Source organism: Furipterus horrens, unplaced genomic scaffold (genome assembly GCF_987537825.1).
Source record: "Furipterus horrens unplaced genomic scaffold, mFurHor1.1.pri manual_scaffold_3, whole genome shotgun sequence".
Taxonomy (NCBI): Eukaryota; Metazoa; Chordata; class Mammalia; order Chiroptera; family Furipteridae; genus Furipterus; species Furipterus horrens.
This window is the reverse complement of record NW_028327173.1, coordinates 68,192,779-68,219,628: the sequence shown is the minus strand read 5'-3', so window position 1 is coordinate 68,219,628 and position 26,850 is coordinate 68,192,779. Positions and strand designations below refer to the sequence as shown.

At 40.2% G+C, this 26,850-nt stretch overlaps 1 protein-coding gene across 1 annotated transcript in view; it reads right to left on the bottom strand.

Moving 5' to 3' along the window:
• Nucleotides 1–19,029: 19,029 nt before the first annotated feature.
• Nucleotides 19,030–26,850, bottom strand: part of LRRC8C (leucine rich repeat containing 8 VRAC subunit C) — an 84,778-nt gene continuing 76,957 nt past the window's right edge. Inside the window, exon 3 of the mRNA XM_090269709.1 lies at nt 19,030–21,553. Within this exon, the coding sequence (XP_090125835.1) occupies nt 19,280–21,553 (2,274 nt within the window). The 3' untranslated portion in view covers nt 19,030–19,279. The remainder of the gene's footprint in view (nt 21,554–26,850) is intronic.

Sequence of the window (26,850 nt, the reverse complement as noted above, 5' to 3'; positions counted from 1 at the left end):
GGGGAAGTTAAAAATAATATAGGAAAGTGTGAAGTTAAAGAACTCATATGTACAACCCATGTACATGAACTAAGGGGGTGAGATTGCTGGAAGGAAGGGTTGGTACTGGACAGAGGGAAGCAAAGGGGGAAAAATTAGAACTACTATAACAACATAATCAATAAAATATATTTTTAAAAAGTCTCAAAAACTAAAAAGCATACAAAAACAAGTATGCAAGGGGCAACATATATATTTTAGGACTAGTACAATTATTAACTACAATAAACTAATGAAGCACACAGACATGCTGGTAGAGTTGCCTCACAAAAGATAGTTACAACAGCAGATCTTATCCTTCAACAAATATAATCATTTGAAACAATTACAAATCATATATTCTTAATAATTCTCACCCAAAATAAAAGCCTACAGAAGTTTATTAGTTATCCTTAGTCTTCCAGAATCTGAGCTCTTCATCTAATTTTCCTTCTAAAGTTACAGCATGGTCCTGGTATAACAGAAGCCCTGGGCTGCTCTGATTTGAAACAGAACCCACAGGCTGTTTAGTTAAGGGCTTGATTGCCCGCCACCAGAATTATAACTCTCAATACCAGAGTTTAGTGAAAAGAAAAAGAATTGTTTATTTAATAGTTATATAGATTTAGATTATTTGTGGATTTCTGCTGTTAAGTCTTATGTTCTTTAAAAACACCCACAAACACATAGTTCTGCCTTCCCCTACCAAACCAGGCTAGTTTTAGAAAAGTTAGAGATACCGTTTCCCTACTTCCTAGACAGCCCTGGCTGGTTTAGCTCAGTGGATTGAGCATCGGCCTGCGAGCTAAGTGTCGCTGGTTCGATCTTCCAGTCAGGGTACATCAGAGAAGGAAAACTCTGACTCCAAAAAACCTCCGCTGCCTTGCGGCATACCTCTTCTGGGGAAAGGCTAAGGGAGTAAACCCCGACAGAAAATCCGGAGCCGGAGTCCCTAAGGCGGTTTGACGTTGTAGTCAACACCGGCAACTCCTGCGGCGCACCTGAACCCAAGCTGTATCGACTCTGTCTTTCCCTTGGACCCTTCAGCTGCGAAGAGAGGGGGGGGTCTGCTGCATGGGCAACAGCAGACCCTCCATATCACCCTGCCCAGGCTCTGTAGCTTCAGCTCCACTGGAGAGGACACTCCAGCGTCATCGCAAGATGTCGATTCAACACGGGAGGAGACAGATGCCGTGTCACTCCCGAGTCGGACTGCACAGCCATTCTCAGCGGTGCAGATAGACACTTAGGAAGCTACACCATCGTCTCTCGAGACGGATGGCTGCCGACGACGACGACTTCCTAGACACAGTTCAGCTTTACCTGTAGCTGCCAATCATTCAATTCTTATTGGGGAGGTCTTTCTGTGTCATGGTGCCCACCAGCTTTCAATCCAAAACCGCATGGATTCTCAGCCTCCTTGTAAACTGCCTTCTCAAAGCCGCATGGTGTTTCCCTCTCAAAACTGCATGAAGAATCTTCTCAAAACTGCATGGAGAACTCAGCTTCTTTAATCCGCATGGAGAACTTAGCGTCTCAAAACCACACGGTGAGAGCCCCCTTCACCAAGCCGCGTGGAGAGAGCCTCGCTAAAATGTCTTCAGCTGCTTTTTAAAACCCTGACTGTCCTCTGACGCAGTGGGTGTGGTAACCAGTTCTGACCATTCACAGAACCTTGTGCAGACTCTGTATGCTCTTTCCGTACCATTCCACAGTCAAAACCCCTCCCATCTTCTTGGGGCTTTGGAAGAACCAAAGCTATTTGCATAACTGAGACACTAAGGTTCTAGCCATAGCCATGCAAAGGCATCTTAAAAGCTGTTTTCTTTTCCTCATCCCCCAACCCGCAGGCTCTGGGGATTTTTAGAGACCCCCACTCTGTAACACTGGCAGAAAGAGCATTTGTGAGCACCAGGTTCAGGATACTTTTAACATTTAAATTAGAAAATCAAAACTAATATGTATTTTATAGAAGAAAAAATTTAAATATTAAACACATAAAGAATAAAGGAAACTCACTCATAATCTTACCACCAAATGACAGTCTCAGTTTGCATTTGGCATATAACTTCCTTCAGTTTTTCTATACACACACACACACACACACACACACATCTGGGTAATTCCCACACATCCTTCAACATAGAGCTCAGACATTCCTCACTCTGGGGAATACATAGATGTTTGCTTCTTGCAAAAGTGAGGTCATGCTGTACTTAGTTTTAATTTTTTCTATTAACAATTATTAATACATTTATGTCAATAAATATGTCTATTTTTAATGTCTAGTATTTTGTTATAAAAATATATCATCTATTAAAAAATGGTCCATTTTTTTGGAAACTTAGATTGTTTCTATCTTTTAGCCTTTCTCTTGTAAATAGCAGTGTGATGGCTCTCCTTTTGACTAAATGTTTGCCACTGATCTGTAGACCTAAAACTATCCTCCTTCAAGACAGAAACAAGGAATGACCTTTGGGAATTTGAAGGTGTGGGGGTAGGTGGTTATAATCCTGCCTGGGCAAATACAGGAACAAACAAATCACATTAGTGGGTCCAGAGTGTTATTCTGAGGTCATTGGGTTGCTGTTACTGGCTTCCCTAGAAGATGGTCTAAGACAAAGCTTATCTGCTAATTCTTCTTTGGGAAGTGCAATGTCAGGGTTGGAAAACTGAGACAAAGGGAAAATCAAGGCTGAGAAGGAGGAAAGTGAATACTTGTTAACACAGTTTGTTTCTTGATGACATGGGACATCTCTGGCAGGGAATACCAAGCCAATGATCTACAGGAAGGAGGAAAAGAGGAATAGAATTTATTGGCCAGCACCCTGGGTCTTTTTTCTCTTTTTAGTCCTTGCCTTCACTTCCAGGCTATGTCACCTGCACCCTCTTCACAGCCAATGTGGGGCAGTCCCAAACTCAGAGGACAGTGCTTGCTTTGTGTCTGAAAGTGGTTGGAAGAGTGAGGGTGTCCCTGGGTCTAGTCAGGGTGAACTTGGGTAACAGAGATGATCCCACCATGGCAGGCTCAGCGGGTCCTGCCAGAACCTGAGCCTCACCTTGGGGTAAGCAGGGAGTGCAAAATACATTAAGAAACAGTACCGTCATGGAAGAGGGTTGATCCTAGCTTTTCAACCAGTACTTGTCCCAGTAGGCCTATCAAAACCCTTGGCTTTGAGCAAAAAAGGGATTCTGCAGAGTGCTGTTCATAGGGAATGCCAAGTGCCATTCTCCCCAGGAGGTGAGACAAGAATGCAGTGTTATGAAGAAAGGAAAAGGGGAATTAAGTTCTGTGGCAGGAAAGCTCCACCTTTCCTATGGGGACAGAAAAAGAGCAAGAGGTCAGACAGGGACACTTGGCTGAGCAGAGCCACATCTTCCTCCGCACCTTCTGGTCTGGGCCATCCGGCCCACATGACTCAAGCAGGCAGCCCAGGCTCACTCAGGAGCAGGCTTCAGAGAGATGGGCAGATAGAAACTGGGCTCATCCTTGTGTGCTCTGAGGCCAATGGCCCCGCCAAATGAGCACCCTGGCACCACAAGGGCCAGGGCCAGAGGGAGGAGGACAGTTTTGCCCTGAGGATGACACTCAGCAGTCAGTTTAACTGAGCGGTTTCCCCTAGGACTTTCCAGATTCTTAACAGGGCAGATTTCCTGCAACCGGCTGAACTATTTTAAAAAATTGGCGGCAAAGCTAAAGAAGAAACTAGGGTGTGAAAAAAAGAGGAAGAGGTAGGGACAAAGGAGAATGAGCCTGCTGGAAGGTTTCCCCGAGGTGTCCTAATGTCAAGGAGGAGTTAAAGCAACACATTTAGGTCTGTGAGTCTCATTATGCACGGCCAAGTCTGCTGTGGGCACTGTCAGTTTGCCTACATTTGACTTCTCTCTGCAGCCTTTGGTTTTCTAGCAAGACTAGATGTTTTGTTTTGTTTTATTTTGTTTTTCTTTATACAAAGATTTGAAAACAGAGGAAAGTCTCACAGATAGTCTTTAAGATTATTCAGGCTTTGAATATAATTGAGGATAGGCTTAAACTCCTTCCTGTTCCCCCACCCTGAAGGATAAACCAAGGAACTCTCTGATGTGAATGGCACATTCAGGACATCCTCAAGCCAATCAAATGTGTCTTTCCGTCTTCATCTTCCATTACAATGTCTTCTGATTCTTCCTTGCCCCCAAGTCCTCCAGTGCAACCACGTGGTCTTTCAGGCCTTTGTGCTTTTTCCCTACAGTCCCCCATTTCTGTCTGGGTTTCACTTGAATCAAGACTCAGCTCAGGTTCACCTCCCGAGACTTTCCCTATCACTCATGTGAACAGACTTCTAGATGAGCTCTTGGAACACTTTGTTGCTATTAAGTACATGACTCTCCTTTCCTATTAGATTAGGAACTGTTTAAAAACATGGATCATACTCATTTTTGATTCTTCAGCACTTAGAGCAGTGTCTGGTACCTGGAATGTGTTCAGAAAATGCTGGTTTGTGGAGAAAGGACCCCTGTTTCTAGAGTAGTGCATCTACACACTTGCTATGCCACTCCTCTTGCTTCCCAACAATAAATGCTCCCCTGGGACCCCCCTGGGATGCTCCACCTCCTTGAGGGCAAAGATACAAGCTTACTGCTTCTAAAGCAATGCCTAGCACAGTCTCAGTGTTAAATAAGTGTCGACTTGAGAAAAATGTGCAATATTTTAGGCTACTTTTTACATTGTCCAGAGGCCAGTCCATAGTCATCATGATACTAGCAAATTTCTGTTTCTCAATTTTTATTTTTAAATAACAATTGACCTTCAGTATTATGTTAGTTTCAGGAGTACAGCATAGTGGTTAGATGTTTATATGACTTCCAAAGTGATCCCCTGGGTGAGTCTTGCTCCCATCTGGCACCATACTCAGTCATTACAATATTATCAACTTATTCCCTGAGTTGTATTTTATATCTCTGTGACTATTTTGTTAACTGCCAATTTGTACTTCTTAATTCCTTTACATTTTCCACTCAGTTCCCCCAACTCCCTCCCTTCCATCAACCATGTTCTCTGTATCTGTGAGTTTACTAGTAAATTTATTGAGTGCAAGCATTGATCTAGGTAGATCTATACCTCACACCGCTACTCATCACAACACTTACCATTTCATAGATAAGGAGACAGTGACTGAAGGGGCTAAGTGATTTGCTCCACAACACACATCCAGACAGTGGCAGAGATGGGGTACAAACTCTGGTTCGAATTCAGATGCTATCAGTTAGCCAGAGTTTGGGCTCTTGCCCTTAACCCCTGTACCTTCAGTTACCAGTTAGCATTTGAACTTTGGAGAAAAGGGAACAAGCCATCCTTCCTTAACTCCATTCCCTTCTCCTACAGCCCCTACTAATGGCTTTACGATATAGCTAACCATCTGCTTGGCTGACTATATATTTTATTACTTTGTCACTTTATTTTACTTTCTTGCTATCAAATCTAAGCTTACATCACAAAGACTTTGAAAATAGCTATGGCTGTGGCTGAAGATGCAGGTAAAAGTTCAGGAGTACAGATGGTCTTACCTTGATTAGAATCAGAACTGGTGATAATCAAGACACTTAGAATTTAGTAGGGACAGACTTGGAGTGGTGCCAATATTGGAATACTTAACATTTTAGTACTTCCTGGGAAGTTGCCAAAATATGGATGTCTTTAATATAAGCAGAGGCCAGGAAGTTTACAGTAACTTTCCCAAGGTCATGCATCAGGTAAACAGATAGTGAGGATTTGAATTCACTTTGGATTCCAGGGCCTGTGCTGGAAACACAACTAAGGCCTAGATCAGGTGGATCTTGAAAGTCAGACTAAGGTCTACAGACTGCATTAAGAAGACAGTGGGAAGGTTTTTGAGCAGAGGGGCAATAAAATCGGAGTTACACTTTGGAGAACTGGTCTAGCAATGGAGAAGAGGAGAGAGTGAGGGCAGAGGGACGAGTGGTCTGTAGGGAGACCATTCAGGATGGGAGGCTGTTGCCTTTATAATGGTTAGGCTTAGATGAGGTTTCCTCCCAGACACATTCAGCTTGAGATGATGGACAAGTGGAACTGTGCAGAAGACAGCTGGGAGTGAGAGGTAGGGGAGACGTGTAATTATAGAGACCTGGGAGTTACTATAGAAAGGCTGCAGACATAGCTCCGAAAATAAATGAGGTCACTAAGGAGTCGTGTAGGGATAAAGGAGAACAGAGGGCTGAGGACTGAACTTGGAGATTTGGCATATTCAAAGGGAAAAAGGGAGGAGATGTGGAAAAAGACAGGATGAATAGTCAGAGAAATGCAGGTCAGAGCAACAACTTGTAACAAATGGGCTAATAAAACAATTTAACAGCAGACACCAGAATTCCACTTACAGGATGGAAGTGTGTTGAGAAAAACTTTAATAAGCTGTCCTGGTGACAGGAGCAAGAGCAAGGAGGGAGGAGCAGGACACCAGGAGACAGGAGAGGAAGTTAAACTGCCCTGCACTGGGAGTGAGGAATCTAAGACCGAGGATGCAGAGCAGGGAAATGACGAGGGCGCTGGGAGAGGCAAGAGGGCTGGCTGAGTAACTGCGGACAGGCTGAAGGGCATGTGCCATATGGGGCCTTCAAATGGCTCACATGGCCATCAGGAATGCTCTGCTGTCTCTCCAAACCTTCCTTAAAGTCTCTGAAATGCACCCAAATCTGCTGTGAGTGTTGGGAGCAATCAAGGATCCAGGGTGGACTTGTCTTTCAGGTACAGAACAGGGACTGAACGAGCAGCATGGTGAGGTGAGGTGTGGAAGGCAATATGTAGAAACAAGTTCAGAGCCAATAGCCTGAAAGCATGAGCACACCAGAAATTGTGAAAGCATGGGGAGGGTTCTGGACTCCCTAAGGGTATGGAATGGGGGTGGGGTGTAGTCAATGTTATTTAAGTCTTCAGAGACATTCAGACTCCAGTTGACATCTGTGGTAAAGTCTTATGATGGGAGATGTGCTATTAAATCGTTATTCTTTTTGAATGAGCTAAATATGTGGGTGGATTTTGTAAGAGTGATCATGAAGGAGGGGGGAGTCCTCCATGAACTAGTTTGAAGATTTATGAGGCTGGAGGGAGAACACGGATCGTTAAGACACATTACATAGATTCAGTTCACATGAGTTGTCACAGGGCAGGCTGCCCAGCTGCGACGCATTCATTTAAACGGTTTGCTGGAGAACATCTCTGGGACTTTTCTGGTCCCTTTGCTTGTAATTGTTTCCTAGAAAACTTTTCCCAACCCCCAATGTTCCTCCTGAGCTAGAAGGACGGAACTAGCAGGGAAGGCTGCTGCAAAGCACAGGGTCAGGGACTGCAGAGACCTGCTCTTGCTGCCTGTGCTCCAGTCACGGTGAGGGTTTGCCAGGCTGGGGAGGGCCAGGGAGCTGGGGCACTGGGCAGACTCCTGAGTCTGGATAAGAATGGAAGCTGAGGTACTTGGCTAAGGTGCCACCCCAAGGTCTCTTCACTTTTCACCACGAGCACTGATGAAACTTTTCCTCTTATTAATTTGTGTAAGTCACAGACATGAGTATGTGCCTGTGTGTGTACAAATGCAACTCAGGAAATTTTGGCTGATGTTGCGAGAAGCATATGAGGGTCAAATAAGATTTGTGAAAGCACCGCTTTAAAACTGGCTAAAAAGCTGATGATTTAAAAAACGTCATCAGTAAAATGAAATGATGGCATTCTTCCAGTTATTTAATGATAGAAGTTCTGCCAAATTCTTTAAGTTGGCCCAAAGAAATGAGAAACAAAGAAAAGAGGTGAAGAAAAACATGAGCTTTCTCAATTTTCTGGTTTTCCCCAATAATCACTGGATATGCTAAAAGATTGTGTGAAATTTATGAATGTTATTTGGCTTCTATGGATCCTGTATTTCTTATCTACAATTGCTAGTAAATACTGAAGAGTAGGGGAAAGATGCTTCTCAGTGGTTGAAGATGTTGGTGTGGATAGTATGACAGATTGCACATTTTCTGTTCCACACATTCTTCTTACTGTGTAACATTGACACTTCTCCCATTGAAAGGTGAGGTCTCTCCTCTGCACCTAAGCTGGGTAAAATTTATGATTGCTTTAACAAATAGAGTATAGCAGAAGTGACGTATGTGACTTCTGAAGCTAGGTCAAAAGGTGATGCAGCATCCTCTGTCTGTGGGAAGCCATAAATTGTCATGTAAGATCTATGACTATCTTGAAGTCACCATGCTGTCAGAAAGCCCAGGCTATATATGAAGATGTCCAGCTGAGGGCCCAGCGAGAATCAGCGCCAGACACAGGAGTAAAGATGCCTCAGATGATTCTAGCTTCTAGCCATTGAGTCTTCCTAACTGAGGTCCCAGACATTGGGGAGCAGAGATGATAAGCTATCTTTGCTCTGTACTGTCTAAATTCCTTACTCACAGAATCTGAGAGTATAATAAAATTGTTTTACCCTAGTAAGTTTTGAGATGGTTTGTTACATGACAATTGTAATTGGATCAGATATGAAACTGGGAGACCTATTCAGTTCCTGAATCCTCCTGAGATTCTTTGTTAGGGTGTTAGAGCTCCTTCGAACACCATTTGAAAACCTCTGGACTAGCCAATATTCCATGGCTAAAAAGTCTATGTTTCTAATATACCTGGAATGTAATAGCTTTACCCTCCAAAAAGTATCTTACCTAGTGTTATGAATTGAATTGTGTCCCTCATCAAAGATGTGACCTTAATTGAAAATAAGGTCTTTGTAGATTATCAAGTTAAGATAAGGTCATTAGGGTGGGCCCTAAATCAATATGCTTGTGCACTTACTTATAACAAGTAAACTTGGACATAAAGATAGACACACACACACACAGGGAGATCACCATCTGAACATGTCGATAGAGATCTGGGGTGATGCATCTACAAGCCAAGCATTACCAAAGATAGCCAGAAAACCACCAAAAGACAACAAAGAGTCCTGAAACAGGCTCTCCCTCATAGCCCTCAGAAGGGGCCAACCCCGCTGACACTTTGAGATAATAAATTTGTTTGTTCTGTTTGTATGCCACCCAGTGTATGGTACATTGTTACAGAAGCCCTAGAAAAATAACATATCCAGAAACCAATTTGAACAGGGGTGATGGCACTTCATAGTTCCAAGGTGCTCAGTTACTAGAGTTAGGTGTAATAATTGATTTAGCAATATTTGTCAGGGCCCATTTTCTATAAATTATAGTGAGAAGCACTTTAGGGAAATACAAAGATAAGTAAGTCTTGGTATCTGCACTCACTGGGCCTCTAACTCTGGAAGGTGAGATATGATAGGTCCTAAAATACCCATGGCACAAGTGATATGTGCCCTAAATACACAGGCAGTTAGAAAGAATTAGAGAAATTCTAAAGAAGTCTTAAAACTCTTTAAAATGTCTCAGGGATCTTAATATAAGAGCCAAAATTATATTTGGATAGACATAACTGAATATAGAAGGGGCATTTCTATGAATATCTGATACCATATGGGTTCCTGCTTAATCAATTCAAGTAACACAGATAAAGTATAACATCTCTTTATTGCCCAGCCTATTTAAAGCATTATAGATTTCCAGATAAAATTTTGGGTATTTTTCCCCCTCTTTGTACATATAAGAAAAAAATGTTTATATTCCTAAACATTTTAAAACAACCCACAATGTAACAATGTCTTACAATTGTTTACTATGATATAGTCAGTGCTATTAAGAATGCCATTATCACATTTACTGAAGGTTTTGGAGTCAGCTTTCCAATATTTTTTATGCCAGTTCTTGATCAGGTTTATAACTAAAGCACTCAGTAGTCACTAGAAGTTGCTTTCTAAAAAACAACTTTTATTTATTGATTTTTGTATTTTAGCAGTTTTATATTCAGTGAGTTAGGGAAAGCTTTCTGAAAATAATTATCTAGCTGGTTTGCTTTGCTGAAATTTGATTTTTTCAACATTGTTGTTGGTAGAACGTAAGGGCAAATCAACCTGAATTTTAGAAAGTGTATTGAGCATCCTTTATCAGGAGGCTCCTTGTTCAGTGTAGGGGTCTGGAACTAGTTTCCCCAGAAAGTGCCACTGTGGCATGTATATTATTTCAGGCTGAAACAAAGCCCAACAAACTCAAGAAGAGTTTTTTGTTTTTGTTTTTAATTACCTCCCCCTAACCTGCCTAAGAAATTCAAATAGAAAAACCTGTTTTGAGAAGATAGACTTGGCATATTCACCTTACCATAAATGAATTAAATGTGGCAGATAAGGAGAAACCAAGCAAGTTTGTCTCTTGGATTCCACTCTGTGTCCCATACTTTCTAGTTGACCAAGTGAGAATTTGTTTACCATCTTTGTTCTTTCTTATCTACCTGTGAATTGCCTGCTTTCCCTTTGAAATTCCAGACTCCTGCCTCCCTCTTCTGAGTCTGGATGGCACATAAGCCTCAACTGCCCAATATGTCTTCAGGTCTCATAGTCTTATCAAACTCCAGCATCTACATACAAAATAAATTTGGTCATTTTCTCTTGTTAATCTGTCTCATGTTAATTATTTGTCCAGCCAGAAGAATTTAGAAGGGTAGAAGGAAAATTACTTTTCTGCCCAACACTTCCATTTTTTCCTCCCCTCAATAAACAGAAGTTTTATGTAACATAAATCAGGTGTATGCGTATAATTCCTGTGGCTGTCTTCATACTTTCCATTAGAGTCGAATTCAGTTTCTTTAAGAAGTTATCTGGACTTAACAAAATATTTATGTAGCTAAATGGTTAGACTGAGTAGTTCTGACTGAAGTTAAATCTCTAATTTTCAGTTTCATAATCATGAACTCATTTGAAGTAACTTCTCATAAAATAAAGGCTGTCAACATCCTGTCTTTGTTTCTGTATGCAGAGAGCAACTAAATCTGTTAAGTGTGTTGATACTGGGAAGGCTCAGAGTGTAACTGCCCAAGAAGTCCGAGTCACCACCAGAGACTAGAACCACGGGAGAGTTAAGAAAAAATCCTGAATAAATAGTAAGTCCTAAATAAAGTCTTCCTTACCATTTTAACAAATTTTCCTTAACACCACTTAAGAGATCATTGATGTGCATGACCTTTCAATTTTTGGTGAGATTGGCTACACTACAGAGTATTTTTCACAAAGCAATTTCAATCACTAAGAATTATAATTTATACATTTAACTCAATAGGCACAAATGGAACTCATCAACTATTTCATAAATTTGTGGATATTTATCTTTCAAACCTACAATGAGTATACCTTAATGTTTCTGCATTGGTTTTAATTATTCTTTGACTAAATTAGCCTGAGATGTTCAAAGATGCCAAGTGTTACTTGAAGTATTATTTTAACCAAGTTACCCCACATAGTCTATGTGAAATTATAAGGAAACGCCAAGAATCTCTACATAACAAATTTAAGAAAGTCATAATTTTTTTTCTGCATCAAAATCATGGCTGGGAAGTTGTTTTTTTTTAGGACTGTGGAAGAGATACAAAATGCAAAGCTTACATGTTGCCTCTTTGTGTCACTTTTCTCAAGATCTATATTGCCTGAGACTACTAAGAACTTTTTTAATGGTGATGTCTAGATGTAACGTGAGCTGAAATAAAATTAATTTCTTAAAGGATTATAGAAATAAACTATGGAGAAGTCCATTTTCTACTTGTCCCCAAACTTTATAACAGAAGACTCCATGAGTCAAAATAGTCAGAATGGCCAGTTTATTGAGATGTTTGGTAATAACATCTTTGTCTAATACTGTGTCTTTTATGCAAAGTATTTAAACTCTGAAAATACTCTATTGTTAACGGGGTGCAGAACATGTATCCTCTGAAAGTATGGGAACAACGCCCACGATCCTGCATTGGGGGAAGGGAAGAGTGGAAGGTGCAGCATTTAGGCACATCACATAACAAAAGGCAAGTTAATAGCCTTGCCTTCCTGAAGCAAAGAGGCCTGGCCCCAAGGCCAATTGTGTACTTGACTGAGGACTTGCAGGGACTTGTGACACAGTGGAGGGAGGGTGGGATGCCGATGCCCACCCCAATGCCCATGCATCACTGGCAACTCTTGCCCTGACTAAAGATGGCAGCCAAAAGGGGGTCAAAGACACTGGGAAGCTGACAGAAATGGCAGACACTAACACACCACAGGAAGAACCAGATGTGAGATCACTTAGGATATTCTGGATGAAGCATGTAAATTAGGGCGGGCTGAAGGTCATAGAGAGAGAGCCACAGGGTCTGCAGTGAGAGGAAGTCTGCCTGGAGAAGATGGTGGCAGAGCTGATGGAGCCACGGGGACCTGCCCAGTCACCCAGACTCATGAGAGATACTTGGAGCTGAACTGTGACTGGGAAGGCTGAGCTGCAGACTCTGCTTGTCTGAAAGATGGTACCTCTGACTGGCATATCCTGAAACTGGCCTGGTTTGGCAGGGGGAGGCAGGACTGTGAGAAACGCTCACAATAAAAACCGGGACACAGGACTTGAGCAGCAAAGTGAGGCGTTTATTCACGAGTCTGCAGAGTCCGGCGCACCCTCAGCCAGGAGAATGTGTGCGCCAAGTAGACGAAGAGAACTGGTTTTATAGTAATGTGATTAGCTCCCCCTCCCCTTTCCTTCTCCCCCCTTTTCTCCATTACTGGTTACTCTGGAGTTACAATCTAACGCGATTACCTAAATGCCCCTATTGTGATTTGTAAATATGTTACTACTGTCAACTACCTTCTCCCATTTTCCCTTTGTCTGGTGATGACTATCTTTCCCCCTTCAGGATGTCCCTTAAGGCCCTATAATTACATTTGCCCTTTGTTACTAATGATTTTCTACTGGTTTAGGAATCACTATGTCCTTGTTTTCTATAGGACTATCTGTATGTGGGTGTTTTAAAAGGGAGTGGGACTTAACAGCAGAAATCTGCCATTAATCTAAATCTGTATAACCTTTAAATAAACAACCCCTTTCCTTTTTCACGACACTCCCACACTGGGAGTCAGGCTTCTTGGTGGCAGGCAATCAAACCCCACAGCTGTTCCAGAATAGCATTGGCAGGGTTCTGTAACATTATCATTTATGGCATTCTGATCATTTTTGCACCTTGCTTGTTCAAATATGTTTAGGTATGAAATCTAAAATATAACCCATATTCAAAAATTGACGCAAAAATAAAATAATGTGGCTTATAGACAGCTTTTTACTTTTTTTTCCTACTTGAATATTTAGGATGACATTCAAACATACCTTCAGAAATATGCAGGCTCTGTGCCATGGATAAGTATGTACCCTTTTCAGTCTAAAATTGGCTTTAGTGACTTCCCTCTTCATGTACTTTTCCACCCAGACCAAAATGCTTATCTCACATCTTGCTAGCCAACATTGTAAAAACTGAATCAATTTATTTAATTTCAGTGTTTACCTCAATATTCTGCATAAATAAAAGGCCTGAAAGATATAACAGTGGAAGGTGGCAGTGGATAAAATCTTGTGGAAGAAAAGGGGTCACATACTAGACCTGACAAGCTCATGGGAGGCCTGTGTGGTGGCCCTACAAACTCAGAGACCTCAAGTAACCACAGGATGGTCTGAAATTAAAACTTTCTAGCTAAAATCAAGTCATGGCAGGTAGTCATGTCCTAGGCCAGTGTTTTTCCCTGACAAAGGTCAGTCTTTACCTTACCTGAGCCTGTCTGTTGTCTTTTGCAACTATAATAACATACTTTTGGAATGTCGAATTTCCTTTTCCCAGACCCCTCAAAGCACAGGCACTGCACCAGGGGGCCACCACAAATCCCCTCAATGCTATTGTTATTACACAAATTGTAGACTGTTAATTATCCTGTACCCACCTGTGTGTCTATCATTTACTTTTTATCCAATCACAGAGGTTTCCCCACTTTGCTTTTTCCTACCTCCCTTATCCATCACCAATGGATTTCATGTAATCCCATTATGCCTCCCCTTTGTAATGTATAAAATAAGGTGCTAAACTGCCATTCTTCAGAGCATTTTCTCAACTCATTAAGATTTTACTTCCCAGCAATGGTCAGTTCAGCTCAAATAAACTCACAAACATTCTCTACAGGTTTAAATGTTTCTTACGTTGATAATCTTATGTGCAAGTTGCACTGAAATAACCAGATGTCTGTAACTACTATATTCCTGTCCCCAAAATTTCTCTGGAGCGCTCACGCAATGCTTTCTAAGTGTCTGATACACACATTCCCATGGCCTCTTTCACCATATTCAATCCTTCTCCATCTCAACAGTCATTCAAAGGACGATCAATTGATTATCAGTAAAATAACGGAGGCATAAATGACTATAGAAAAATATGTAGTCCTGGCTAGTGTGGCTCAGGGGATTGAGTGCTGGCCTGCAAACCAAACAGTCGCCAGTTCGATTCCCAGTTGGGGCATATGCCAGGGTTGTGGGCCAGGTCCCCACTTGTGGGCGCTTGAGAGGCAAACACACATTGATGTTTCTCTCCCTCTCTTTCCCTCTCTCTAAAAATAAACAAAATCTTAAAAAATATGTAAAGTCACAATTTAGCTTCAAAAATTACCAATCACACATTTTAATGCATAAGTGGCAGAAATTTTCTTATAAAAGGCTTCCCTAACGCTGTAGTGTATGTGGTTAACCAGCGGCATCCTCCTAGCTGTGCAGAAGCATTCTGATTTCTTTAACCACAGTGTTTCCCACCAAGTATTTACTGAAAGCTGGGCTGGCTGGACAATTGTACAATCTGATCTGGCAAATGTACAGAAATTGCACTCCAGATTACATATTAAGGCACTAATTACCCAAATGAAACTCCAGGGGCACCTTGTGTAGATGCAGTACAGTGAATTAAGGAAGGAAATAATTAGTCACAATTGCAGAAACTGGTTAAACACAAACTAAAAGAATGTATGCAGCCCATTTCCTGCAGAGTACGGGGAGCCTTAGTAACAGAATATGCAAAAATACAGCAGAAATGCAAAAGATAAACATGATTTCTCCAAATAAATAAGGGACAAATCTCAAATTTAAATTACAAAATTGACTTTATTTGTTATTTTCTGTTCCTATGTACTACATAGCCACATAACATTAAGACATTTAATCATGAATTTGCACGATGACAAATCAACTTTCAAGCATTTTCTTGACAGTCTTATAGGTTTTGCCAGCATCTGACACAATCTGAACACAGTGAGAGAAAACAAGAGGCAGAAGGAAAACTGAGTGAGCACATAAGGCGTTGGATTTCATTAAAAAATATTTCATTAAAGAGGCAGAATCAGGTGGGAAGGGGAATGGTATTTAGCAGAAAGCAAATTTATACCACATTAAAAACCATGCATAGAAACTGTTAATTAATGTGGCCAATAAATTAAGTTCAGCTATATACTCCTTTTCAAGGTTTTCTGATTTAAAAACATTTCTTGAGGTGAGAAGAGACCCTCTCCCCTCTTCCCAAAATGAACTTTAGGATGTTACCTGTATCAGTAAATGGCTTGGAAAAACGAAGTAAGAGTGGATCCCTAGTTCGGAAGGCTAGTATAAAATTGTATTAGAAGCATGTCTGAGGCCTAAATCTGAAATAGCAATGGCAGGTCTGGTCAAGACTGTCCAAATGTTCTTACAATGTGTCTCAATGGACAATGAAAGATGAGAAAATCTTGCAGACCTTTGAGGCATCCCCCTCACTAATAACTGCTGTTTTGCTAACTTAAGGTTAGTATGGAATCATACTCTGAGGTATGGAGATCCTACCCAAATGTGAACTGTTTGAATAACATAATCACACTCAGCATTAATTAGAGAATGTGAATTGAATCTAATTTAGTCTCTAAATACAAATTGCAATTATATTGAAATTTATCTATTCAGTACTAAGTACTGCTGACACTTCTCATAAAGATGTATCATGAATGGTCACTGTTTAAAAATATGTCATTACTATTGGTCAGGTATTTAGTAAGAAATTAGAGAGTAAAATAAACTACTTAAAAATAAACTCTTCTTACAGAAGAATTAGGAAAATAAATAACAGCAAACTTCCGCTGGGGGAAATGGCAACGAGATGTAAAGATTTTTGTCTTCCTAATATCAGAGATCATATTGCAAGAACTTGAACTTCCCTTATCCCAAGGGACCCAAGGAGGTTTCCAGGTTGTTTAAGTTCCTCTCTACACAGATGGTTTGAGAGGCAGATAACGAGCCACCTCTCATTGAACAGGACACCCATAGCAGGCATATTTCCCATGCCTTTCTGAAAAAGCAGGATGCCATGTCAATTGTTAGAACTCATTACAATAGCTATATGGGGGATGTGCAGCAGGGAAAATAGTAGGTGAACAATAAAAAAATTTTTACAATAGTAAATAACAGGTTTCACTGTATCAAGAACCTTTATATTAAAAGTGTTGTTAAAAACAAAACAAAAACTCAACACATAGTTTTTTGAGGTGTGGCCTTATGCTCTGTTTCAACCCGACCACCAGCCGGACTGTTCTACACTTCACCATTAGAACAAACCAAAAAGTGTACCCATTAGAGGCTTCAATCAGCCACAGGAGTTAAGAGCACACATGGTGCTTTAAAGCTACATGAGCAGTTTCCCATGAATCCTATAGGGGTTGGAGAAATAGAGCTAGGTGTTCTTTTTTAGCAATTGCACTTGTAAAATATGAAAAAAAGATTAGGCAAATACCCCTTTTATATGAAGTTTATCTGTTAAAGAACTTCAGAAAAGTCAGCAGTTCAGTTACCTGAGTTTCCCATTTAAAGGCTAAATAGTAATTGAATGCTTTTTACTTACGAGTGTGAACAAAAATTTTTAATGTTTAAAAGGGCCAGAGTCAGAAAATTTTGACTCAAGATAAAGTTTAAGAATTTCAAAATTTTATAAAATCTAATAGAAACATCTATGAAGTTTCCTTTTTAGTTAAAACATAAAAGTCATAGAACTATAGTGATTTATTGGATGTTATTTAAAACTTAGGTTAAGGGTCAGCCTGCAAAATCATTAAGAAAGCAAATCAAATTCTTTTGGAATTTTGAGTAAATTGTTATGTGATAAAATACATAATTATTAGTGACTTCAGTTATGAACCCATATGAGATTATGAGTTAACACCAGGTAAAGACTTTAGCATAAATATGATTTTTAACCTGAATAGATCCCTTTTGAAGGGTGATATAGAAAATAACCATAAATTTTATACAGAAAAATAGTGCACCCAGTGTTTTAATAGTAGTTATCAAAGTCTACTTTCAACTGGGTATTTCTCTCATGCTCAGCTATGGACAGTCTTCCACATTTTTTAGTTTGTTTCTTTGCTTAAAACAGATAGGGCTATGTTTCTAAATACAACACAATGTTCATAATCAGGATCCTAACAATATTCTGGAATTCAATGTTTTATCCTATAAGAAATATAACCATCTTACTATTTTGAACATATTGTTTCAATTACAGGTTGAAATAAATCAGTTATATAAAATCCCCATTCTAACATTTTAACATAGAGCAGAAATAGTGAAGCACTTTGGTCTATGTGATTAGATTATTAAATAAGTGAAAAGCATCTCTTTCCCAAATTCTTCCCCCCATGATGTACTATATCATTAAAAACAAAATTGAGGTACATGTATCTGCTGAGTAGTTCCTGTTGTTGTGTTTCATAGGACTCAAATTAGCACTGAACAGTCACCAAGATCAAGGAGCAAATTTTAAAGGCAGCATTTTGAAACCCCAAATCATCTTCCTACTTTCTCTCATTGTTAAGTCACAAAACTTTCTTAGAGAAGACTAGGGCTTGGAAAATGGTCAATGTGATTTGGTAAATAAAACAAAATTCTATGATCAGTAGTACTGGTCCTGGACTGAGAGCACAGATAGTGTTTTCCTTTTCCTGTTCCACACAGCTTAACAGTTAGTGGGAAATTTTGCCCAAGACTTATACTATGCTGGATTTTTAAGTACAAAGATACATAAAAGCTCTATTGATCATTGGGCAAAATTATCGCTCAGTATATCCACTTAGCCATTCATTCACACTTCAGAAAAAAGTAACGGAACCATTGTACTTGAGATACTTATTTTAAGCCAAAGAGCAGAAAGAGTTCCTGCGCTTGCATCACTAGCATTCAGAGCAAGGGCAGACTTGAGGAAAATTGATTAAATACATATATGGATTATTCTGTGCAATAGGCAGAATTTGAATAGATTCCATTGCCACACTGCCCGGAGGAACCAGTGGGCCAGACTGGCGTGCACCAACTCTTTAACAGAGTGCTTTAGTAGTGAAATTTTTTTCCATCTGATTTATCTACATATCAAGATATCAAAGATGATTAAATTACTCAAAAACCAGGCTTCTAATTCTATGATTTTTAAATTTAATTACCTATTTTAATTAAAATAAATCTAGCTTCTCTAAGGTTGTTCACCAGTACCACATAGCTACATTGAGATTAAAGTGGGGAGCTTCTGTATTTAGTTTTCAAATACTTTAAAATATTAGTAAAAATGGAAATCAATTATATTATAAATGACCAATTCAAGCATGCCAGATATGGAAGTTTACTGTCTTCACTCACTTAAAAAATTCCTGTCTAAGGATGACTTTAACTGTCAGGTATATGAAATAACATAATTTAGGGTTCCCTTGGAGATGGAGGGGGGTTTAAAATAATAATCTGGAACAATGCACTTATGTGAATTTAAACTCCAGAAAAAGATGCACTATACAGTGAAGGGCTTGGCCAATGGAGAAGGCAGCTGGTATTAAAATAACTAGCACAGATTCCTTGGTATATAAACAATGACAACAAAAGCAAGGAACTGTACAGGTGTAAACAAGCTAAGAATGACCTTGGCAAAATATCTTCATTTATTTAAAAAAATACTAAAAAGCATGCAACTTAAAATTCTTTCCCCTTCACAAGAATGAACTGAAAACAATAACAAAACAAAACAGAAACAGATGAAACCATCTGTTTCTGTGAGTAGAAAACAATGATAGGTACATTAGGTTCCAGGACAAATAAAATTTTAAAATATTAACACTGAAAAAATACAATTAAATTTTTATTAAAAAATACAAACTCCTTACTCAATCTTTGTGTACATTTTGTTTCATGTGAAAAGAAAAAAAAAACAAACATAAAACAGGAAAGGCATTAAGACTACCTAATTATTTATACTGTATTTGGTAGAAGCATGTTTCAGTCAAACTTTAAACAAAAATAATTATTCTGTTTTCATTTGCTCTCTGACATCAGAAGGCAGAGTTTCAAACAGAGCATCTTCCACCACTAAACCAGCCCTCTTCAGAGCTCGACAGTCGCCTAGTTCAGGAGGAAGGATTTCAAAATGATTGCCTTTAACATCTAAGTAGGAAAGAAATTGTAAATTTCCAATTTTTGGTGAAAGTACTGATAGGCTGTTTTTCCCAATCTTCAGAGTTTTAAGTTTCTTGCAGAAGTAGAGTTCGTCTGGGAGGTTCTCCACTTTGTTACAAGTGATGGAAAAATACTGTAAACTTTGTAGAACTCCAATTTCAGGTGGGATAAAACGAATGTCATTGTAGGATAAGTCCAAGTAGCGGATTTTGTTGCATAGGAAGAGGTGAGAAGGCAGCACCTCTATTTTGTTGTGGCTGAAGGACAGACGCTCCAGGCTGGTGAGTTTCTTTATATGCTCCGGGATATAGGTGATGCTGTTATGCCACAGTTTTAACACTGTCAGCTTTCTCAAGTGCTGGAAGCTAACGATTTCTTCTATAGATTTCAGATTATTTTCCTTGAGGTCCAATTCCTGGAGGCTGAGCAGGCTGAACACGGCGTGAGGAATGCGCTCCAGGTCACAGTGGACCAGCTCCAGCTCTGTCAGGTTGGTCATCTTCTTTAAATTGTTCAGCATCACCAGCTTGGTGCCGTCGTTATGGATGCACATCTTCTGAAGATGGCTGGCGACGTCCACCACTGCCTGAGGGATTTTGGAAACATTGCTTTTGATAGAGAGAATTTTAAGGCTTTTGAGATCCCGCAGAGACTCAAGGGTGACATTTCTGGAAATATCGTGACTCAGAGAGCCAACCAGGTAGAGCTCTTCCAGATTCCGCAGTCCATACATCCAGGGGGGCAGCTCTCTCATATCGTCAAACTTGACGCTCAAGACCTTGAGGTTTTCCTTCAGGAAAGAGAGTGCTGCGCTGTGGATTTTGACGGAGCACTGGTGTAGAGAGAGCTCTTGGAGATTGTCTAGCTGTGCAATGGTGGCTGGTATCATTACGTTCTTAATGATCTCAAGCTTTAGAGATTGCAACTCTGTAATTTCAAAAACAGTGTCTGGAAGGCCAGAGAGCATGATGAGAGGCAATTCCAGCCGGTTGTGGGCATTAGTCTGTAGCTTTTGCCTCAGTTTATCAGGAGTCCATTCGTTATTTAAGTTTAGCTGCTTTAATTTGTTCTCACTCACTTCAGAGAGGAACACTGCAAATCTCTTGGAATACAGAGGGTCATACTGATCTATCATATGAAGCATAAAAGCAAAGTCATTTTTCACGTCTGGAATATCATCGATACCAGTCTCCTGCCGGACATACTCAAAAGAGTATTCCCTTAGAGAACGGTAGAAGAGCCAGTATAAGGTATAGAGGCATGTCAATCCGTAGATACTTACAAAGCACAGGTAGCAAAAGGAGAGTTTTGAGAACAAGTGTGCCATGGTATGATTGCAAGAAAAGTTCTTATACCCAGTCATGTCCTGAATGTCAACATTACAGTCCACAGTAAATTGGACCTTGGAAACCAGGGCACTATTATACGCAATGATGATTAGGAATTTTATAACCTTCAGCACAGTCTGGCGAACATACATAGCATATAGTATATCACCTTCTTCTACATGCAGCCTGAACTTCTTCACCTTCTCAAATAAGGCCTTCGCTTGCTCCCCTTCCTTCTTATCCAGAGCCCCTGCAGTACTTTTGTCCACCACAAATTTCTCAGGAATTGACTTTAACGACTGAGAGTTGACCAGGTTGCCTTCTGGACCAGACTGGATGGTGTTGGACCTGCTCACGTTGTTCTTCCTGTTGTCCTTCTCTTCTGAGTCCTCCCCGGACACTTCCGATAAAGCCCGTGTGGTCCAGGGGGAGTCAAAACACTTCCCCAGGATGGAGATAAAATGTTCTATTTTGGAGCTGGAGCCAGGGAATTTGAACCAGAAGTTGCTGCAGAGCATGAAGACCAGGGTATGGATGAGGACAAGGTAAGGGAAATACTTGGCATACCAGTGGAGGGCTCGCTCATAGCACATCTGGTTTATAAAACTGTACTGCTGGAGGTCCAGATCTGTCTTCAGTCCTTTCATTTCCACAGTGATGGGGTTAGTCGAAGATGGTTTAGGTGGAGGCAACGGGGTGGTTCCAGCAGCTGCTTGAGAGACGTTCGAAATGGAAGAGTGATTCTGAGATGGCTGAACTCTTTTCGGGAGGCAAATTATCTTGTCTTGCATGACCTGAAACACAGAAATAATATTTTTAAATTATATTATTCAAAGAGCTTTCATAATGTCATTAGTGCAAAGAAAGCAGCAATAACATCCAATAAATGTCCATTTCCTTTGTCTGGAGAACAGAATGTTCAATTCCAGCACAAGGTTTTATTCTCAACACACATGTTGGAAAAATAAAATACATGGCTCTGTTAATCATGTCTGAGTTATGACATAAAACACAGCATTTTTGTTAAGACATAAAACAATTTGCAACAAAATAAACCTTTACAGAAAAGTCATGCACTTTTTAAAAATTTGCATTTTTTTCCCTCTCACTGGGGCCTGGGAAGTACATCCCATTATCAGGCCCAATCTTGAATCAGATGGCTCCCAAGATTATATTAGCCTATGTATGAGAAATAAAAGGATTGAAAGGAGGAATTATGGAAGAAATCCCTGTCTTTATCATTTCCCATCTTTTTCCTACCCATATCCTGAATTATATGCATAGATGAATGTGAATGGCTTTAATATAATGGGAATTTCCTAAGCTTTTCTAAAAACTATTTCTTCAGAGAAGTGAATTTCTTCAGAGAAAGTGTTGAATAGTAAAGTAATTATGTTTAAACTTGCTGGCTAGTCACATAAAATATTACATTGAGAACTTCCATTGTTCTACCAATACTTCAACTGGCTGAAAAGAATATTAACCCAACTGTAAGAATGTCCAGCAATCTCCTAAGGCTGCTATTTGGGTAAGAGAGAATGTATCCTTTGTTAAGATTAGGTAGTATGAGGCAGAATACACCTTGGATCAATCTGGAGGAATCATCTCCAGGAAGAAATACATGTAAGTGCAATTTTATGAGTAAATAAGCAAGCAGTTCAAAGGAGGAATAATCAAGGAATTGACAGCAATAACATGTAGAATTAATAATGCAGCGAAAGTCTATTTGCATCTTAAAATATCAAATGGCTTAGAAATCCATAGTGTTTAGTAATTTTGCAACAGCAAAATGTTTAGTGATTTTGTATCAGCAAAGCCCTCTATATTGATTAGAGAAGTAGAAACTGAATCTGTTGCGAGGCGGACTGCTATGGCCACAAGCTGGTGATGTGGAAGATACAGCCCACCAGACAGAAGTACAGTAGTCCCTCTCTATATCGCAGTTCACTTATCACGGCCTCACTGTATCATGGGATTTTAAAAAATATTATATTTATATATCACAGATTTTTCGCTATATCGCAGGATTTTGCGGTACTGTATACGTATGTTGTTAAAGTTACATAGGTTTAAGGGTGTAGAATATGTTTAAGAACATAAGTAATGTTTATAAAAGTGTGGGAAAGGTTAATAAGGGACTGGGAATGGTTTATAAGTGTGTGGGAAGGGTTTATAAAGCCTTAACATATATAAATACTAAAATAAACGTAAGGTTCCTACTTCGCGGATTTTCACCTATCCCGGCGGGCTCTAGAACGTAATACCCGCGATAAGTGAGGGAATACTGTACTAGGTTTGGCAATGGAGTGGAGCATCCAACACTTAGTAGCATGCCTGGTACACAGAGACCATCAGTATACATTTATTGAGAAAGTGAATGAACCTAGAATGACAATAGTATTTCCAGTTGAGAGTTGCCAGAGGTCTGCATGTTGACCACAGCCTTCCTAGAGATGAAGATAAGAATGGTGATTATAATAATGACAGCAGCAAACTTCTGTTGTATTTAATATGCAACTGACCTCATTCTAAAAGTGTCATGGGTATTTTATTTATCTGATGAGGCAGGCCCTCTTATTCCCATTTCACAGATGAGGAGAACAAAACACAGAAAGGTTAAGTCACTTGCTAACATCATCTAGCCCAGGCCGCCTAGACCCAAAGCCCACATTCTTACTTTACTGAATTTGCAGGATTAAACCAAGAAGATCCTGATCTGTCTTTATCATAAATTACAAATTACTTTATAGGAATTACCCTGTTTTAGGGAAAAAGCTTACTTCTTCCCATATCCAGTACAAGTAACAATTTTAAAAAAGAGATCAGGGGAAGTGGGGCAAGTTTCACCACAAGATTTATAAAAGCTCTGTCCTGGAGTATAAAGCAGAGAGCTAATACTTATATAAATCAAAAGAAGGCAGAGAAGAGTAAAAAATGTGATTGCAGTCCTGACTGAAGTGGCTCTGTGGGTTGGGCATTGTCCCATCAACCAAAAGGTCACAGGTTCGATTCCTAGTCAGGGCACATGCCTGGGTTGTGGGGCCAGGTCCCCAGCTGGGAGATTGCGAGAGGCAACCGAGCAATGTTTGTCTCATACATTGATGTTTCTCTCTTCTCTCTCTCTCTCTTCTTCTCCCTTCCCCATTCTCTGAAAATAAATTAAAATCTAAATAAAAATTTTAAAAAACGTGATTGCAAAAAAAAAAAAACAAACAAACAAACAAACAAACGTGATTGCATCTAGAGGATTCAGTGGCTACAGAGGCGTGAGAACTGAGCAGTTTTATCACTTATGTATGTCAGGGGAAAAAGGTTGATCATGCCCATTCAGTATATGTATGTTTATTCATATTATGTCCAGAAAGTATGGTCAATCTGTATGTCAAATATTAGAAAAGTTTAATTTACTTCCCTTTAAGATAAATATAAATAAACCTTTTAATTTTTAGCTCAGATCTCAGTTATCTTGGGGTCAACACTCTACTATGGAAATCTCAGGAACAGAAAATAGTAGGAGAAAGCTTGCACAAATGCCAGATTACCTTGAAGGAATATAAAAGTGAAACAAGTAAGAAATTCAGTGTTTCTGTCACATTCTGGGTGTTTTCCTACTTGTGGCCTCATTAAATGCTTCTACAATCCATGAAGAAGGCAGAAAGTGGGGGCATGAGACCAGCAGGAAAAAGGGAGTGCCTCTCTGAGTACCTTCTCCAAGAGTGACACCTTTGAGCTAATATGACATTATTGTTAGTGGTGTGATGAAAATACAAAAGAATCAGTGTGAAAGCAAGATCAGTGAGAAAGTAAAAGACAGGCTCTTTCTTAAGGTGCTAAATCCCTGACAAGCAACCAGGCAGACTCATTACTGTTCCCCTGCTCAGCCCTTCCCGAGGCTTGTTCCTAATGATGGGAGATGACAGACTTCTGAACCTTGGTTGGATAGGTTTCAGGTTATGCACTGAACCAGGGTGCCCAGCTAAGGGGCAAGTATGGGCTGAAATCCTGCTTGGGTCACCTCGGTTGGCTGTGTGACCTTGGGGCTACGGCCATACTGTGGGGACGCTTTATAATATTATGTACAAAGGCACCTGACCAGTGCCTTCTGCCATGCTATGGTGGCAGGTCAAATTCTCCCTATGCTCCAGAAGAAATTGACCAAGGACCAGAGAACTTAGGTAATATACTTACCCAAGTTCACAGAGCTAGAAAGTGATAAAGCAGGAATCTAAACCTATCTTTTCTACAGCCTACCTTCCACCACTCTACAGTCTTTACTTCACCAAGCTTCTGCGAAGATGCCTTTAAAGAGAGCAGCCCCGTGTAGTTCCTTTCAGCCTCTGACATCACATTTCTCTCTCAGTCTTCACAAAAATATAAATTTTAATATGCGCCTGCTTAAACCCCAAGAGGGTAAAGACAGTGATCTATTTTCCAGAAGCTGTTAACTTCGGAGAACTGAGCAGACAGTAGAAAAAATACTAGAATTTAGTCACAAAGAACAATAACTGCTTGTGCTGCTGAGAGAACATATCCCAGGAAGACTCTGGCAGAGATGGAGCTCCCAGTAGAATTCCCAAGGAAGGAGATGGCAAGTCGTCTAAAGAAAATGATGGAAAGGAACAGGGCAGGTCATGGAGCTCAACAGGAGAGAGTGTGAAGATTTAAACAGCCAAAAAAGAGAGGAAGTTACCCTCCATGTTTAATGGAAACAGTATTTCTGAACACTACAATTTTGCGAAGAACTGGGAGAACAATCAGTATTTTCAAAGGTATAGTCAAGAGAAACAGGACAAAAACATAAGGCAGGCAGGAGTCCTTAAAAAAAAGGTAAAGGGTGATTTTATTGTATTTTTGTAAATAACAGCAGCTTGCAATAACCTGAAAGTTCTTTTTTCACCTTTTTTGCTCTTTTGAGAAGTTTGCCTAATTACATCTATATATCAGGTCTTCACATAAGGTTGTTCATTCAGTGTCCTGTTTCTTTATAAAATTTTGTATTAGTTTCAAGTGTGCAGCATAGTGGTTAGACAATCAAATAATTTACAAAGTGATTCTCCCAATATTTTAAGTACCCACCTGGCACTGTACAGTTATTACAATACTACTGACTATATTGCCCTGGCTGGTTTGGCTCAGTGGATTGAGCGTCGGCCTGCGAGCTAAGTGTCGCTGGTTCGATCTTCCAGTCAGGGCACATCAGAGAAGGAAAACTCTGACTCCAAAAAACCTCCGCTGCCTTGCGGCATACCTCTTCAGGGGAAAGGCTAAGGGAGTAAACCCCGACAGAAAATCCGGAGCCGGAGTCCCTAAGGCGGTTTGACGTCGTAGTCAACACCGGCAACTCCTGCGGCGCACCTGAAGCCAAGCTGTATTGACTCCGTCTTTCCCTTGGACCCTTCAGCTGCGAAGAGAGGGGGGGTCTGCTGCATGGGCAACAGCAGACCCTCCATATCACCCTGCCCAGGCTCTGTAGCTTCAGCTTCACTGGAGAGGACACTCCAGCGTCATCGCAAGATGTCGATTCAACACGGGAGGAGACAGATACCGTGTCACTCCCGAGTCGGACTGCACAGCCATTCTCGGCGGTGCAGATGGACTCTTAAGAAGCTACACCATCGTCTCTCGAGACGGACGGCTGCCGACGACTGACTATATTTCCTGTGCTGTACTTCTTATCCCCATGACTATTCTGTAACTACCAATCTGTACCTCTCAATCCCTTCACCTATTTTCTACCCAGCCCTCCAAGCCCCCTTGCCTCTGGCAACCATCAGTTTGTTCTCTCTATATACACACACAGACACACACACACGTACATGTACATACACACACAAACATGTGCGGTTCTGTTTCTTTTTTATTTTTAGATTCCACACGTAAGTAAAATTATATGGTACTTGCCTCTCTGACTGACTTATCTCACTTAGTATATAATACCCTCTAGGTCTACCCATGCTGTCTCCAATCATAAGCTTTCATTCTTTTTTATGGCCAAGTAATATTCCATTGTATATATATACCACCACTTTCTTATTTACTCATCTATTGATGGGCACTTGGGTTGCTTCCATCTATCTTGTCTATTGAAAAT